At 41.5% G+C, this 18600-nt stretch overlaps 1 protein-coding gene across 1 annotated transcript; it reads right to left on the reverse strand.

The window, feature by feature from the left end:
• Positions 1-1220: 1220 nt before the first annotated feature.
• Positions 1221-7739, reverse strand: cnfn.1 (cornifelin, gene 1). The gene is given in 4 exon segments (NM_001004784.1): positions 1221-2353; positions 2928-3064; positions 4175-4289; positions 7702-7739. Coding segments are annotated over 3 exon segments (336 nt in total). The 5' UTR covers positions 4284-4289; positions 7702-7739; the 3' UTR covers positions 1221-2263.
• Positions 7740-18600: the final 10861 nt, after the last annotated feature.

Raw genomic sequence — 18600 nt, forward strand, 5'->3', positions numbered from 1 at the left:
TTATCCGAAAAACCCGTGATCCAGAAAGTTCCAAATTACAGATAGGCCGCCTCCCATAGACTCCATTATAAGCAAATAATTCTAATTTTTTTAAAATGATTTCCTTTTTCTCTGTAATTATAAAACAGAACCTTGTACTTGATCCCAACTAAGATATAATTCATCCTTATTGGGGCCAAAACAATCCTGTTGGGTATATTCAATATTTAAATGATTTTTTTAGCAGACAATGTATGGAGATCCAAATTACGGAAAGATCCCTTATCTGGAAAACCCCAGGTAAAATTTAAATTGTGAAATGAGTTTATATGAGGCACTACCCACTGCATCACTTCTCAGAATATCGGCCCACACTGCTGTATCTGGGAACCCCATGGAAGATAATATGGTGCAATAATGGAAAATAAGCCACAGGCACTTCCTGTAATTACTATAAAGACTAAATCATAATTCCACAGGTTATACACTGGGCAATATACTAATAGAAAAAAAACAGATTGACAATAACACAGAATAAAATATTTTGTAGAATAGAGATCCTGGCATTATTATAAAAGTATATACAGGTAAGGGACCGGTTATACAGAATGCTCTGGGCATTCTGTATAACAGGTCCCTTACCTGTATATACTTTTATATTAATGCCAGAATAAGCTCTGCGGCTCAACCAGCAAACTGGAGCATGGAATAGTGAATCTGTCCTGTTGTTTCACCAAAAAAATGTGAAATGCAGCTACCACGTGACTTGTTGCAACTGCAACTTTTTTCATGTGCCCATGACTTTTCTGTCTCAATCACAATGTGACTCTTCTGATGCGACTGCAACTTTTTTGACATGACCGTGACTTTTTTTCCAACTACATTAAAGTCAAAGGGTATTTTTCTTGCAAATTTTTTGCTTTGCAAAATTCTGAATTTTGCAGCGAATCCATGCCTGGCAAAAACTCACTAGCATGGAATTATAATTAAGTGCCAGTAGGTGCAAATTCATAGTGAATTCCAACTCTACGGGTGTATTTTAACCTCTTTTTAGCACCTAGCGCTGTACCTAATGATCAATAATGAACCCTGCAGTCTCTAAAGTCTGCCCCATTTATAAATTCCATTGTCCAACATGTGCAGCCTTTGAGTGTTTCCTAAGGATCCTCCAGTTTACCATTCAGCCCAGCCCAAGCCTCCTTCTTCTGGCATTACATACATTAGGGATTCAAGACTCAGGGTTTATTCAGTAAAAAAATATTTATTAATATTTTAATTCTTAAACAAGCAAAATCATGGTAATGTTGCAGAATGTGGCTCAGGTACACAGAGTGCTGAGATCCTGTAGTTGCAGCTACAGTAAGTGTGGGTTGTGCCCCCCACCCACTGCTTAACTGCATCTACTATGAATGTCACTCAGCCATTGGCTTGAGATCTCTCCTGTTTATATCCCCGATGTTCTCAAAAACTGACCCCCCAACCACTGTTACATATTTAGCGTATATTACAACTAAATTCCCAGGGGTTTAGTTATAGTGAGGGTGCTGCACCAAATTAGGCTTGCTGATATTAATTCTGAGCTATGGCCGCTGTTTTCTTTCATATAATCACAATTACAATGAATGGTCTGGAAGTGGAGGAGAAGAAGATCACAAGGCCACATTTTCTGTCTCTGTCACATTCAAAGGTCACCAAAAATGATTGCCCTTGCCTGTTGGTCTGAAAACATGGGATGTACTGATAATGAATTAATGTAGAAATATAATACCAATATAATATTGTCTACTGCTGTCACGCTGTTCATGGGCTATGGTTATGTTGGAAAGTTCAGGTCCTCTCTAGGGAGGCTCTACCAGCTCTGTTCCAGTACAACTCCCATCATATCAGCCAATATCAGATGAGGTACAAAGATTTTGGACATTAGAAAAGGTATAAGCCACAGCCTTGTGTAATATATAATAACAACGTAACAAAACAAACAAACAAGGGTGGCATCTAATAGCCAGAGAGAAGAAAGAGATTCTCATGTACCTCTCAGTTAATACCCTTTTGACACCTTTTAAATATTGCCATTCACTCATCTGTTACTTCTCTTGATATCCAGTTCCAGTAGATACACGTGTATATACATAATGGGAATAATATGTGCACTGATGCATGTAAGTTAGGGTCCAGTAGCTGTTTCATTCTATAAACCATTCTATAAACCAATAGGTTGTTGGGTCCTTCAGACAAAAGTCCACATTGTCCTGTCCATACCCCCTTCTCCAGCCTTCTAGTCTTCTCAGTTTCTGGCCTTTAGTTCCCGAGCCATTTGGCAGAGAGTGCATTGGCCACAGAATGAGAGGCACACCCAGTCATTACAGATAGAACCCTGCAATGCAAGAGGGAAAGACAATGCGTGAATGAAGAGAGAGATGAAAAGAGAACTCTCTCAGGCTAACAATATTATCTATATCTTATGTTGCACCAATACTGACTGGATACCATTGGTCCCCTTGGACCCTTCTGTACCCTCCTATAGATTGTCATATACATGTTAAGCCATTTTGACGTATGACCATATGATTTGTACATGGGCAGCACGGTGGCTCAGTAAATAGCACTTTTGCCTTGCAGTGCAGGGGCCTGTGTTCAATCCCACTATCTGCAAGGAGTTTGTATGTTTTCTCTGTTTTTGTGTGGTACTCTGGTTTCCTCCCACACCCCAAAACATACAGGCACATATACTGTAGTGTGTGTGAATGTGATAGGGACCTTAGATTGTAAGCTCCTGTGGGTGCAGAGACTGATATGAATGATGAATAATCTCTTTAAAGTGCTGTGAAAATGTGTCCCCACTATATAAATAACAGAAAGAAAATAAATAAATAAACTCTGGCGAACGTCACTTTATATGCTGTGTATTTCTCTCCAGAGAGAGTGCAGTTAGAGTGAAACCTGCTTACCTCAATGTGGTAGCGCTCTCTAATTCCTGTTCTCACGGCAAGGACAGAGCCGAACAGACATGGCAGGCAGCAGCACTCCCCGAAATCCTGAGACACTTTACAAGCCAAAATGCAGGGAACGAACGTTCCACATAGACCTAGGGGCACAAGAAGCAGTTTGGATTAGAGATGGGTACGTAGGCTTTAATGGCTTCCATACAATGAACAGAACTGGAGTATGGCTGGTTTTGGTATTTCGGTTAGACATGTAGGGAACAGAGACCTTGGTTGCTACGAATACTTTAGATACATGAGAAGGGGTTTCTAGGAAGAAGATGGTAAATATTTTTTTTTTCATCCCATGATATTTTTATGTCACCCCTTAACAAATATGCTACACGGCTGTATAGTACATTCCATGGGCACCAAGGCATTGGAAAATACCTTTTAATACAAGATCCCCATTCTTTTATTTTAAAAGGTATTTTTTATGCTTTATTGTCCATGATAGAGGCAATTCCCACAGGCAACAAAGTGCTACATGCGCTGCTGCCCTAAGGCCACAAAAAATATGCAGTTAATGTATATTCACTAATGTATATTATATTATTTTTCTTATAATTACAGATTTGTTCATTAGGGATTTTTGTGGGGGTGGGGGTGGGGTTTACAACCCTTTTAATATACTAACCCGCACATGTAATAAAAGGCACTAAGTTTGCCCAGGAGCAGTAACCTATAGCAACCAACAGGATACTTGATTTTCAACAGGAGCCCAGTAAATGCTTTCGGCTAGTTGGTAGCTCTGGGTTACTGCTCCTGGCCAAACTTACTGGTGTATTTATTACAACTGGAGACAAACATCACTGGTGATGTTTGTCTCCAATGTTATGAAATACACCACTTAGGGGTATATTTATCATGCTGTGTAAAAAGTGGAGTAAAACATTACCGGTGATGTTGCTCATAGCAGCCATTCAGATGCTTTGCTTTGGTTTTATAACTGTTGAAATCTAATTGCTGATTGGTTGCCCTGGGCAACATCACTGGTAATACTTCACTCCACTTTTTACACAGCTTGATAAATATACCCCTTAGTGTATTTTATTACATAACCCCATTAGCCTTCCAACCAGGGACAACAGAAATAAAAGCACATAGCCTCTGCCCCCTATTGCACTGGGTCAATACATGTCCTGGTCATAGAGTGCCTTTAAACAGTTTAAAAAATGACGCTCCCAATAGACAGTACATGTACCGGTACTTACAGATGCCCATGTCTTCGCAGCAGTCAAAGACATCAGAATTCCACTGGCTGCTGTTACTGGTGACGTAACCTTGCACACCCTGGGGCTGAGCGCCGATTGGATAAGACATTGTGACCTAAGAGGGCAAAACAAGAGAATGGAATTAACAATAAGTACCTTTAAAGCGGATGATTCAGACAGCAGTGCTGTAATACCTTATAAAGCAAATCATAAACTACTTTTCTGATCTATCTCTTTTGAATCTGGCTGTACTATTGAGAGGCAAAATATTTCTTTCATTAGACAGGACTTGCATAAATAGTGTATTCTATATTCATCAAGGCCTCCTGTGTTCATTATAGCCAACACCAAGGCCTCACCCATTCTAATCATTGCCATTGACATTAAAAATAGGGCTACAGGTGCCTGCACCCATTTCTGCTGGATATATTTTTACATTGGTTCAACAAAGGAGGCGCAGTGTTTGTGTCTGGTACATAGACCATATAAAGTCATGGCTGCGCCTTTTTATGTCTCCTACTGGGCCATAACTCTAAACTGTTTATTACATTCAAAAATAGTTTATTTATGGGACTTGGGACTTCCCATATATAAAACTTTGCACCTGTACAGAAACTTGGGAAGGACTTTAATAGACACAATTTTTCACTCCCGTAAGTTAAACAAAAAGGGAAAATACAATGAAGTGACCTTTTTCACCAATGAGTTAGTTATCTGGGGAGGCATAATGGAAACACACCTAGAGGATATATTTTTTTTCATGCTTTGGGTGTGACCAAAGTATTAAAGGCACTGGCCTTGATATTTCATTGTCCATATTGTAACTGTAGAAAAGGATTGTATAGTAAAGGACTTATCGCTTCCTTTATTTGCTAAACAGAGTCTGGAATACTTGCCAACACCCTTTCTCTGAAACCGGTTAGATTTAATGGACAAAGGAAAGACTTTTGGGGGAAGTTTGAAGTTTGCCATAAATGTACTTTCTCCATGGGTACAGCAATAAAGGGTTATAAGGGCCTTAAATATCTCTGAATAAAATAGAGCCCAGTAAGGGAGCTACTTAGTATCAGGTATATATTTTGGGCGTCTGAGTTGAGAAGAGGAGCCCTACATTTTTGTTGCTGTGAGGACTAGCAATTTCTGGTTACACAGCTGATTTTTTTTTTTTTTATTGCGCATTGGGTGGTTTTTAAGTGCAAACAAGACCTCTATGTTACACCTTTCTTGACTTGGTAGTGAGTTTTGGCCTCCCTTGCCAATTTTGTCTGCATGGGCTTCTTTTTATACTAGGAGAAATGAATTGAATTGAAAGGTGCGTGGGAAAGAAAGGGAAATGATCCCTGTGCCTCAATGTGAGATTATTTACTTGCTCTGGCAATGTACTCTTGGAGGCCTTTAAAACTCCCACCCAGAGCTGCCCTGCTTTGCCCACCTACTGGCAACAGAAGAAACCTAAAACAAGGCTGCACTACTAGCACTCAATTAAATGTAAGGGCTACTGGCTGGCAAGTACCACGTTGTCTCAATAAACAAGAACAAATGTGCTCAAAGCCTAACCGTGTGTTTCTTAAACCATAGGATAGGTAATAGATAAATAGATGGAAATGTAGATGATAATGTAGTAATCGTACATACTGCATATTAATAATGTAGTAATAAAAAGGAATTACTTAACTAGACCTAAACCAGTGTTTTGTGCCAGAAAACTGATTCCTTTGATGAATTGAGAAAAAAGTTTAAAACCCTGGTCTAAAATCTCACTCTGTCCTTGCATCTAAGATGAAAAATTCCCAGCCTTAATTCTCCATTTTGTGATTTAGAGTTTGTGCACGCCTCACCTCACAACCACAAATAGAGCTCCTTATTATAAAATGGCGGTATTTAATACCCCCCAATCTGAATTTTTCTCCAAATTATTAAAGGTTTTTCTGAAAATGTAAAGTATTTAACCTGGTATAAATATAATAGCTCATAAGGAATTTTAGCAAGGATTTATCTTAAAGACAATACACATTAATAACTTGCCACTAACTGCTCAACATTTATTCACACTTAGTGCTACTTGCAGTTTTTATATACAATTTAAACTGCAAAAAAGAAAAAAAGATAACTAGATGCAATTGATAATATTTCCTTATCTTTCCATATAAATATACTGCGCCATTTTCACAGGGTGCATTTACATTAAACCAAGCATAGGGACGAGAGCTTAGCCTCTGTATATAGGGAATGCAAACTAGTAGAACAGGTATCAACTGAAACTCTTCCCAAGTGCATCTGAATGGCACATTTAATGAGGTATGGAAATTACTCGACAGTCTCCCCTTGTTGCGCAGTATAAGAGCAGCAGGGCTGGAGAGCAGAGGAAATGCTACACAATTTCACATTTTAAATTTTTTTAAACTTCTATCCTTATCGCAGTCTACATTTTTTAGGACAAGTATATTTATAAATAGTTTTTGAGCAACCCCTCAACAAATTTCTGTTAAGCTAAGAATGGCCGTCCATAGAGGAAACACCATGAAGATTAAGGGGGTCGGCAAGACTCGCAGAATATGGGCTAGGTATTGCATACCCTATTTAGAAGGACAGCCAGGGAGTCCATAACAAAGGCAATCCTTATTCAGAGACAATATTCAGAGGGGTGGGACTAAGGATTTTATATGGGTGAAACCACCAAGTGGGGATGGGTTACAGAATAAATTACTTTTATTTAGAGGGAGTGGGTTTTAGAATACACAAGGGGGAAAATAGCACAAAAACATTGATCGGAAAACTCGTAAAGAATACATAAATACACAAATGAGAAAGTGTGGGATGTAGATTCCAGGGATGAGACTCCACTCAATATGGCAAGGTAGCAAGTCCATATGGAAAGCAACAAACAGAATATGGGTTACGGGTTCCACAAAATAAATAAAATTAATTTCGAGCGAGTGGGTTATAGAATAAATATGATGGGAGAATAGCGCAATGGTATTGATAAGAAAACTCATATTCAGAATACATGAATGAGAGGGTTTGGGCTGGAGATTCCACTCAATATGGTGAGGTATCAAGTCCATATGGAAAGCAATAAGTTGAGCAGTTGGAAGTCTATCAGAAAAAAATACAATTTAGAGAAGGGTCTTGCATTTTTAAATGGGTTTAATTTAAGAATCCGTTTGGCTGAGCTATTTAGAAAAGATGAGTTAGGGCATAAAGAAATAATGGTTCCTAGGGGGATTTCTTTGATATTTGTAATGCATACAAACGAGTCCAAGGATGACTAAAATCAACATTGCTTGACCATAAAAATCCTTGAAGTCCTTGTAGCAGAACCTAGGATCCATAATGTAAAGCGAATCGTGGCACCATGTACCGGTGGGATCCCCTCAAACTCACATCCCTCCAAGATGAACTGAGATTTCAGTATAAGAAAGCAGAAAAGGAATAAAGCACAAAGAGACCCATAGTGATTGTCCCAGAGCAATCTAACAGGTTCCTTGCAGAGCAGAGAGCAGAAGGCTCAGAGAGCTGATACTCACTTGTGCTGCAGACACTGCTCAGTCGATGGGAGATGCGGTTGCTGGATGCTGTGTGTGTGGATCCTGTTCTAATACCTGGTATTTATAGTGGCCACCCAAGCATATCTGGGAGGGTCTGTTGCCTTAGGTAGTTATACAGTGTGTGTGACATCAGCAGCCACCGAGTTTCCCAAACTACACCACCCACTCCCTCTTCCTCTTCTTCAGTGTCAATTAAAGGCTAAGTTACACATTCCCCAAGATCATTCACTCTCTATCCTTCACTTGGATACTGCCCCACCCTGCCTCCGCCAACTCCACCCTCCCTCCCTAACCCATTCTTTTCTTTCTGTTGACTAAAGATGTGTTTTAGTAGTTGATGTGAAAAATATTCCATGAATATCAGTAAGGTACAGCAGCCCTTTCACAGGCAGGTACAAGTCTGAGCTATGGCCAGGCTCCAGCTCTTTATCTGCCCCACTCTGGCCACTGGCCACACTTGAGTTGGGACGTATATCTTATGTCATAATCACATGCAAAAGCTTTGTTTTTCCTAATCACAAAGCATAGCCTGATCTTTGTGTTATTAACAAATCTATTTCTCTTCTAAGATATTATCATTACCTTGTTAACAAACAATGTTTTTGGTCTCTTAAGGGTAGGGCCAAATTTTCTATATATTTTCTGCATAGCCATTCAAGGGTCTGTAGATTGGCAGCATTAGGGGCTACCTATGAATCCCTATATAGAATAACATTGTTCCCCCCCAGGCCCAGACTGGCAATATGTGGATTCTGGCAAATGCCAGAGGGGCTGCTGTAAGATGCCATAGACAGTCACTATTTATTGGGCTGGTGGGGGGGCAGTTTGGGCCTCTGTGTATTTGGAATGCCAGTCCAGCCCTGCACACTGCATGTGCCTGCACTCAGGGCCGATTTAATGCTTCTGGTTGGTGGCGCAACTTAAAGTTTTTAAGGCCTATGCCAAATGAAACTGATTGTTGGCAAGCAGAAAAAACCTTTCCAAGAATTAGCCCCTCCCTCTCAATCAAAATCTTTTCCCCCGCCCAATTGTCAAGGCGACCAATATCCAAAGCTTTGTGGTAACGGTCATCTTGTCAATCCACCATACACACACCGAATATCGTACAAACCCTTGGTGTGTGTGTATAGCCAGCTTAAATGTGCCTGCACCTGCCCTCGCTCCCCTCCCCTCTTCTCCCCTATACATTATAAATGATGCAATTGGCAACTATTTCTCCCCTTCCTCCACAATATAATTTGACTGGGTGGCCACATAATCACGTGAAATGGTGTAATTGCATTCCAGTACATTTGATTGCCTAACTAATAACCCACATAGTAAATTCCGGAGCTGATTTAGGAACAGGATGCGGTGTGTGCGGCTGTATGTTATCTGCAGCCTGCTTGCTGTTCCTGTGCCTGACATGGACACATAATAAATAAGTAATACCCTGACTGCTGGAAGTATTCCTTCTACACAGGACCCCTGAATACCAATAATCATTTTAAGACTCACCCTTAAGGGCTGTGACAGATGGGAAGATTAGTCAGCACACAACAAAACTCCCTTTTCGTGAGCGACTAATCTCCCCAAAATGCCATCCCAACAGCGAGAATGTATATCGCCTGTGGGATGGCATACGTGGCGCCGCAATTTGCTGAAATCGCCAAAGTTGCCTTGCGAGGAATCTTCTGTGATTCCGGCACCGCGTATGCCATCCCACCAGTGACTTACATTCTAGCCGGTGGGTTGGCATTTCGGGCAGATTTGTTGCGCTGTGACTATTCTCCCCGTCTGTCACAGCCCTAACTGTGTTATGTATGGTGTATTCCTGGAGGAATGAATGTGCAACCCAGCTGACTGATGGAGCTCTTAGTTCCCATTACTACAGAAGGTCTTGGCGTGTATCCTATTACTAAGATAGTTGCACCAGTGCACTTATACATAGTGACCTATATGATCCTTTCTCTTGTTGTCTAAAGATGGCAGATAAAAGCTGCTGACCAATACACGGGCCGATTCTAGCTGCCAATATTGGTCCCTTAGCCCAATTCGGCAGCTAATCGGCCCGTCTAGGGGCACTAACGACGGGCCTGCCTGATTGATATCTGCCCTGAAATCGGGCAGGTTAAAAAATTTAGTCGGATTGGGGACTGCATCAACAAGAAGATGCGGTCCCCGATCCGACTAAATTTTTTAACCGACTTTGCCTATACCCGTCGTTATAATTTGATTGTTTGGCCCCAGGGCCAAATGACCGAATCAGCCTGGATTATCCCGATATCGCCCACCTGTAGGGGGGGGATACTGGGAGAAGATCTGCTCGCTTGGGCACTACAGGCCTACCCGACCAATATCTTGCTAGAAGTTGCTGGGGCAGGATTACAAATCTTGTCAGGGTAAAGACCAAATCTTTTTATTGATGCAACCTCGCCATATCTGATGATCTTTTATTGTTGGCCACCTTAACACGTAGCAGAGTGATCAAAACTAATAAGTGACTAAAGAACAACTACATAGGTGCAATTTAGCCCCTATATTCATAAATGAGTCCAACTGCATGTACAAAATAAGCAAAATAATCAATAAAAGAGGATGGATTTTATGGTCCCCTGCCCCCAAAAATGGCATTGGTAAAAGCAGCACTGTATTCATAAAGGGGTAAGTTTAACATGTGGGTACCCTATGTAGTATTGGGGTGTAAGGTTCTGCTTTCTTATTCTGCAGCCTTAGCATAAGATAAGGAGATCTGTCGGCTGCTTTCTCTCCCTAGTATATCAGGTGAATATGCACCCAGGCCCAGACTGACAATCTGTGGATTCTGGCAAATGCCAGAGGGGATGCTATAGACACTCACTATTTATTGGGCTGGTGGAGGCTATTTGGGCCTCTGTATACTTGGAATGCCAGGGCCTATTTTGAAGCCCAGTCCAGACCTGATATGACTTCCGACCAGATACAGATTTTTCCTATATTGCACCTAAATAATATTGGTTTTTTTCCCACTTAGATTTTCAACCATTTAGCTCCACTATTTGCTGAGTGAAAATGCAGCTTTCTTCCTTTACATAGAGCACATTGTGTGTTTATTCAAGGTGGATCAGCCACTAGGGTTTGTAGTTAGTATTTGCCATGGCTGCGCCTACCCCACTGGTAGGCTACGTACATAAGGGTTGTGCAGCCTGCACAGCCACTAGTGATGTATATGAAGGCATAGCATTCTGTGTAAAATGCGCTGGCACCCTATTCAGGTAAGCATTTAGGCATGGAATGGGAAGGACAAGTTAACACAGAGTTACAAGCTGTTCCAGTTCATAAGAAAGACATAGTAGCCAGTGAACCAGTTTATTACGCTTTCAGAAGAAGGATCTTATATTTGTTTGTTGCATATACTGTGTAAAACTGCATAGTGCCTTCTTTGCTTCTTTCCATAAAACACAGGCGCAAACCTGATTGAAGTTACCTTGGGTGTCTCTGATTCCTCGTTTGAAAAGGTATTAGCAGTTCTGCCCTTGGGTACATTCTCCAGTTTATAGAATAGTTCTTATTAAGGTTACACACCCTCTCAATAAAAGGTTACGGTGTAATTTATCAAACAAGATTATGTAACAATAAAGAAAAGGAAAGTGTCGTGGAAATAAATGTGAGAAGGAAGGGATGGGCAGATGGAAAGAACTGTAACGAATTAGGAAAAGGAACAGGTGAGAGGAACAGGTCCGGCTTTGGGAGTCTCATTCGTCCCCTGGGCTTTGTGTGAATCCGGCCATGCGTGTAATACTTGTGTGTGTTACAAACCTTGCTGTATCTTTCCATTCTACTCTCTGCCTCTGAGTGTTAATATTCTGCTCTTCTCCATTGCTATTTATATAGACTCTCAGGGGCAGGTTTAGCAAAGTGTGAAATTGGAGCTCACAACAGAAAAAACTCACCCATTCTCTATTTATTCTTATGGGATATTTAGAAGCGTATTTATAAAATGGCAAATATTACTTTTAACCACTGATAAATACACTTCTATAAATGAACAGAGAGAGGGTGAGGTTTTCTGTAGTGACCTCTAATGTCACACTTTGGGGATTCTGCCCCTTGTGAAAACTAAACTAGAATGAATACTTAACCAACAGATATAAATATCATATTAAGTGGCCTGTTAAACTGAAAAAAATATATAGATATCAGTAAATATTGCCCTTTTACATTCTTTCCCTTGATACGCCATTTAGTGATGGGCTGTGTGCTCCCTTAGAGATCAGCTGACAGGAAATAATGCAGCTCTGACTGTAACAGGAAGTAGTGTGGGAGTAAAAGGCAGAACTCTGTCCATTAATTGGCCAATAATAATTGGGCCTAGCATGTATGTGTGCCTTGGCTTGTTTGTGTGCACCTATGATCCCAGGAGGCGGCTCTTACTTCTTGTATTGACAATTTTCTGTTTAGGAGTACCCAATAGCACATACTACCTAGACTATATTTTTCTGGAAATGGTTTATGTAAAGCCGGATGAAGCAGGGTTTTACATATGAGCTTGTTTATGCTATAAATGTTTATAGATACATACATTGTTCGGGGGTATACTTTTCCTTTAATAAAGGGATCCCCAACCTTTTTTTTACCTGTGAGCCACATTCAAATGTAAAAAGAGTTGGGGAGCAACACAAACATAAAGTTCCTGGGGGTGCCAAATAAGACCCTATATTGATTTGCAGCCTACAGGAGACTCTGTTTGGCAGTACACCTGGTTTTTATACAACCAAAACTTGTCTCCAAGTCAAGAATTCAAAAATAAGCTCCTACTTTGAGGCCACTGGGCGCAACATCCAAAGGGTTGGGGAGCAACATGTTGCTTGTGAGCCACTGGTTGAGGATCACTGCTTTAATACAGTTGCTTATGGTTTTCTGTTAACAATGGCTTTCTTCTTGCCACTCTTCCATAAAGGCCAACTTTGTGCAGTGCACGACTAATAGTTGTCCTATGGACAGATTCCCCCACCGGAGCTCTAGATCTCTGCAGCTCGTCCAGAGTCACCATGGGCCTCTTGGCTGCATTTCTGATCAGCGATCTCCTTGTTCGGCCTGTGAGTTTAGGGGGACTGCCTTGTCTTGGTAGGTTTACAGTTGTGCCATACTCCTTCCATTTCTGAATGATCGGTGGAACAGTGCTCCATGGGATGTTCAAGGCTTTGGAAATCTTTTTGTAGCCTAAGCCTGCTTTAAATTTCTCAATAACTTTATCCCTGACCTGTCTGGTGTGTTCTTTGGACTTCATGGTGTTGTTGCTCCCAATATTCTCTTAGACAACCTCTGAGGCCGTCACAGAGCAGCTGTATTTGTACTGACATTAGATTACACACAGGGGCACTCTATTTAGTCATTAGCACTCATCAGGCAATGTCTATGGGCAACTGACTGCACTCAGACCAAAGGGGGCTGAATAATTACGCACACCCTTCTTTGCAGTTATTTATTTGTAAAAAATGTTTGGAATCATGTATGATTTTCGTTCCACTTCTCACGTGTACACCACTTTGTATTGGTCTTTCACGTGGAATTCCAATAAAATTGATTCATGTTTGTGGCTGTAATGTGACAAAATGTGGAAAAGTTCAAGGGGGCCAAATACTTTTGCAAGCCACTGTATATCCTACGTCATGCTCTCTATCAAGATGACTTAGATCTGATAGAGTTACTATTGCAAAACCAGTGAATGGTCCTTCCCACACGTCACACAGAAAGCATGAGCAGGTAGTGGGCTCGGCAGCCTAAAAATCCCAAACTGGTAGAACAAGTTGATTAGTCTCGATCTAAGACTAACAAGACTAACAGGCACATTATATGAGGAAATGGGAGTGTCACTTAGGGATAACCTGTTGCAAAATACCAATGGGTATATTCCTGAAACGCGTTTCCCTTTATATAATATTTAAAGTTCAGCAATTCTGACATTTTAATAGAGATATAGTGACATAATTTTCTGCCATGCAGTTCAGATGAATTAGCCCTTCCCACAGTTCTGTTGTGCACTATGCGGTGTGACTGCCTTTCCTGAACCTACACAGAAACTCGGCACAAAGCACCAATAATACCAAATAATAGAAAAGGCACCTAGCGTGTTTACACATGTAGGGAAGTTTCTGCTGATCCCTGTGTCAACACTGCGCTATTGTCATTCTAAAAAATCTTGTATTTCTTCATTAAAAGGACATCTATCCCCACCCTGCAACTCCTATATGGAGAAATAAACTTTTTCAAAACCCGTCTAAGAATTCCCTGTGTTTGATATGGGTTGGGCTGGGTCAGAGTAAATTATTCTCTGCCAATGGGACTGGGTCCTTTGCAAACCTGAAGTGCGCAGGAGCTGGCAAATTTGCAAATCACTTACATAGATGCAAATGACTTACTGTACATACCAGATGATCTTTATGTAGACTCCATAGAAGAAGACCAGCAGGTTTAGGGTTGACAACTACATGTAAATTTAAACATATATTCCAATTGTTATTCTCTATTATGAATCAAGGCTGACTCGCTGTACCTTTACCCCTCTCTCCTTTTACTATTTACTGTTTCCCCTTTCCCTCCTAGTTCATGTTCAAACTTCCAATTTTTTTTATGTATCCTAAGCAAGCCTTATTCATTATGCAACAAGGATTCGATGTACGTTACAAACTGATGGCAGACTGGATGCAAACTTGAACATTTGGCTGTTCTCAGTAGGTCAATGTATAAAGGGAAAATATTACTTAGCTCTAACCTGGAAAAGACACCCATAGGCAGTAGGGTGGCTTGGGAACGAGATCATGGGCAGTTAAAAGAGACCCGTGATCCAGAAAAACGAATAAAAATCCTTTTAAAATAAAACATGAAACCTACATTCTTTTTTTAAATTACAGCATACATACCTGTTGTATGGAATTTAAAAATCACAGCTGTCAACCATGTACTGCCTGTCCCACCTCTATGCCCCACTTCCTAGATGTCCCTGTCCTTCTCACATTCCCCCCCTCCTTATTGTCTATAATTTTTAGCCTGTGCTTAGACATTTCTTAGCGTGACAGGTCCCCTTAAACAGACCCCCCATGGGCTGAAGCCTAAAAGGTCCCAAGGAGAGTCTCCATCATGCCAAGGTTTTTGACTGTTACATTACATCTAATACATAGGGCATACCATTACAAATCCAGATTGTATATTATATTCCTGGATGTCTCCATGGTGTGCCAACAATATTGGCAATATCCTCGGATGTTATTGCATACATTCAGTGATTGACCTCAACTGAAAGAGTTTTGGGACTAGGCTACAGATATATCTAAACATTGGCCATTGAGCCACAGTTTCAAGAATATCTAGGATAGCAAATATCACATCAACTGCCCTTCAAGTTGGGCATTCAGATGAATCTAGGGCAAAAATCAAATAGATATTCTCTTCAAATTTTACCCTGATAGGTATTTAGTAGTGATGTGCGGGCCGGCCTGATACGGCGGGTTGGGCAACTGCGGGTTGCAGGCAGGTTCGGGTTGAGAGCTTCCACTCACCCTCCCCGCCCTCAACCTTACACTACTCGCTTCCTCTTCCGGCTCTCTAATTTATAGGTCTGTTCACGGCACTATAAATAGTGGGAGGAAGCCGGGTCGGTAGGGTTCTGGTTGGAAGTGGTCGGGTTATTGTCAGGTGCGGATCAAGTATGTCTCGACCTGCACATCACTAGTATTCAGCATAAACTCCACTACTGTAAGTTCATGTGTGGGGCCAGCGACAGTTTGGAAATGGCTGGTATAAAGGGAAATATGGAAAGATGGTTCCACTCTACCTAATGTTTCTGAAAGATCCTTGTAATGGTCCTGGTTTTCATGCTCAGTAGAGTGAATTTCCATGGGATTGTACTGGGCATATGGCAACTTGCAAGGATACTATACTACACCGCAAGGAATTGTCATGGTTTTGTTACCTGTGGCAATTAACAGATTTCATGATGGGTAAACACACTCCAAATTGCCCTTATTCTATTGTATATTTGATTGTATATATTGTAAACAGGCCCCACTAGGAAACCAAGAAAGCGACCATAACTTTTTAAAAAGTATAAGAACATCATTATTTCTCTGCACTGTTCTTTTCAATAAACCATACACAATAGACAAAAAGAAGCACTTATGTGAGATTTGTAACAATGTCCCTGTTGCTGTTGGGGTTGCCATTGAAGTATAAACACATGAATTTGGCAATCGTGTGGGATCCCTGCCCAACTGTTAGAACTGTTTGTACAAGAAGGAAGCAGATCTTATACAGGTTCAGCTATACATCTTTTATTAGGTTATTCTTTTACACAACACGTCTCCAACGTGCAAAGCCTTTGCCAAGTGTAACCTAGTGATGCTGGATAAGGATGATGACAAGTGACATTCTACAACAGACAGAGAGCTGATGCTTCCAATGTTCTGACTGCTTAGGCAATTCTAAAAGAGGAAACTTGAGTGTTTGTGGGACAAAACAAAAAAGTTGACTTTCTGTAACTTTTTTTCATTCGTGCTTCTTCAGGTCAGATCTTCGGATAAATGACTGCCATTCATCGAAATAAACAAATATTAATCAAAGACAAAATCTGCCCCATAGGATTTAACTCTAATCTCCCTATTCCTTATTCATTGGGTCCCCTTGCCCCAACTTAGCTCAAAGACTAATCTAACATAGGGTCCCTATTCTGTACTCGTGTGTCCCTAGTGTGTTCTGGCTAATGCTTCTGTTTTCTAGAGGCTTACAGCACAGTTTTCCTAGGACCCATCACCCATAGCAACCATAATGAGATGTCAATTGTACCTCTTAATTGGTTGCTATCAGTAGCAAATTCTGCACATTTTATGATAACATCCCTTAGTTGTTTGTTGGTGTTATAGAATAACAAATAGACAGTAATGAGTCATTTGGGGTTTAGGAACCGCATTCCTACCAAAGGAATAAACAACAGATAATGGTGATTATGTAGTAAATGACAGACACCCTTGTCACCCCGTGTCTCACTTTGTATGGCACCCATTGTACTTTACACAATGGGTGCCATACAAAGATTCAGGGGAGTAGAACTTGAAAAGTGACTTTTTGGCAGCTGTTAATGTTCCTTGCCCTAATTCATGGTTTGTGGCCCTTTCTTGGTGAACCTTAAAGCATTCAGGGAGCAAGATATCTGTGTGGATCTGCAATAAAACAAAAGTGTGTGTGGAATTCAGAGAATTTCCCATAGCACTCATTCTTATGTGAATAAAAATGTGATTATTGCTTGAACTTCCTCTTACGTATAGTTATACAGCATAATACAAATAGTTCAAATAGGTTAGATCTAATGTTCGTATTGGTTCTTTAGTCTAATCTAAATCTTGCAATGCCCCCCGCTTACTCTAAAGGCTGAAGCTTATTTTTAAGCTCAGTTTCTATATAAAACAAGTCGGGAGTCATGTATCCATTGACAAAGAGATGATATTTGTCTGGTCCAGATAGTGGGGGGCTGATCTGATTATATTGACCCAAGTATGTGAACACAAAGGGGGGGGCACATGCAGACAGAGAGAGTCAGTTGGGAAGGATATCATTTTGACCCCAATACACAGACCAATAATTTGTGTGGATTTTATGCTTTATATTTTTGACCTGTGTCATGTATTCTGTAAAATCAAACTGAGGATGCAATAAACTATTAATTAAGGTCATATGGCTTTTAGGGCTTGGGTTTTGTTTGGCTGCAGACTAAGCAGGGGATTTAAAAGTGATAAAAATGTACTTACCTTGTGGTTTTTCTTTATGAATGTCAGCGCAATTTTTTCACTTTTGGGTTTTTATCAATTGTTGCGAAAATTTTCTCTATGTATGGGCAGGTACAAGTGTACTCAGGGGCGGGCCGAGCCGACCGGGCGCCCTAGGCAACCCGGTCGGCTACCTCGCCCCTGCACCGCTACATCGCACCCCCCCCCGTTTTGCGCAGTTGGGGGGGGGGCGCGTCACGGTGTGTGATGTAATATGAAGCAGCGCAACGCAAAACTGTACTAGGGGTAGGCAGGAGAGGCTGCTGCCTGGCGCCCCCCAATCGTTGCGCCCTAGGCAGCTGCCTCTTCTGCCTACCCCTAGTTGCGGCCTGAACTGAAGGATTAGGAGTTCTGTATTTAACACATATCTTAAGCAAATGGCTTTAGATGCATCTTGTACCTGCAGACACTTCTATTTGCCCCTTACATGACAGGGCAAGTTCTGCCTTCTAGTGCAGTTCTGTCCAACTGGCGGCCGGTGGTGTGTGCCCCCCCCCACCTGTCTGGCTGCTGTGACTGCTTACCTTTGTGGAAGCTTTAAATGCAGGCCCGAATTTGTGGAGAGGCCACAAAGGCCCAGGCCTAGGGCAGCATGCCGCCCCGCCGCAACAAACCGGAGCAATGGGGACCTCTCCCCACTGCTCCGTATTGGAGTTTAAATGTATGCGCATGCGCGCTCGCGGCTGGGGTGGTGGTGTGTGTTCTCGAGTTCGTGCATATGCGCTGGGAGGGGGGGGGGGCGACCAATGGGGGATGACCTTGGGGTGCCCTGAAGACAAATCTGGTGCTGTGTAAATCAGTACTGAGATTAACTGGCCCCCTGCATAGTTCACACCTCAGATTCAGGCTGTAATCCCTCTGTATTGTTTAATCATGTAATACCCTGTACTGTTCACACCTTTTAATCCCTCCATTGTTCACCCCCTGCATTGTTCACACCTCGTGCTCGGACTGTAAACCCCACATTGTTCTGTTCACAACTCCTGTAAAAGCATGTTTGTGTCACTGTATGCTGCCTGTGTGTGCCATACTCTGCCTGCCCTATGCTGCCTGTGTGTGCCATACTCTGCCTGCCCTACCCTGACTGTGTGTGCCATACTCT

The sequence above is a fragment of the Xenopus tropicalis genome, chromosome 7 (genome assembly GCF_000004195.4).
Source record: "Xenopus tropicalis strain Nigerian chromosome 7, UCB_Xtro_10.0, whole genome shotgun sequence".
NCBI classification, from domain to species: Eukaryota; Metazoa; Chordata; class Amphibia; order Anura; family Pipidae; genus Xenopus; species Xenopus tropicalis.